This window comes from Bison bison, unplaced genomic scaffold, assembly GCF_000754665.1.
Source record: "Bison bison bison isolate TAMUID 2011002044 unplaced genomic scaffold, Bison_UMD1.0 scf7180017864144, whole genome shotgun sequence".
NCBI classification, from domain to species: domain Eukaryota; kingdom Metazoa; phylum Chordata; class Mammalia; order Artiodactyla; family Bovidae; genus Bison; species Bison bison.
Window position 1 is genome coordinate 694503 of NW_011494716.1, and position 490 is coordinate 694992.

Consider the following 490-nt stretch of genomic DNA (forward strand, 5'->3'; position numbering starts at 1 on the left):
GAAATCCCCCAGCCGAAGCGCCGGCCGCGCGCCCGGGGGTCTCCGGGAAGGGCGGTGGGGGAGGGGAGGGCCCCGAGCCGCCCCTCCCCCGGGCCGGGCGGCGCGGATCTGAGAAAGCAGAAGCGAGCGGCCCTCCGGAGAGTCCCATTAGAGCAGGGATCTGGGAAGAGAAACTTGCGGCCGGGCTCTCTGAAGCAGTCGGGGAGGCCTTGGATCCGGTAGGGTCTTTAGCCATCACTGACGACGTAAGGTTGGCCCCAGCAGTCTTCGCCTTCCCCGCCCCGCCCCGCCCCCGCCCCGCCCCGCCGGGCTAGCCCTCCTGTCCGGACGACGGGCCGTCGGCGCGGACCGGACCTGTGCGCACCCCCCGGAGGCCGTGCCGCAGACCCGGAGCCCGCTCCCTCTCAACCTTCCCGGCCCTCGGCTGGACGCCCCAGTACCCCCCGCATCGTACCTCCCAAGGTCCCGGATCCCCGCGCGCCACCCTTTC

The 490-nt window shown here is 73.5% G+C and overlaps 1 protein-coding gene across 1 annotated transcript in view; it reads left to right on the forward strand.

Annotated features, from left to right (window-relative positions):
- Positions 1–490, forward strand: part of MMP25 (matrix metallopeptidase 25) — a 38287-nt gene that overhangs the window by 26336 nt on the left and 11461 nt on the right. Inside the window, 1 exon segment of the mRNA XM_010840478.1 lies at positions 265–436. Coding sequence (XP_010838780.1) covers positions 265–436 — 172 coding nt within the window.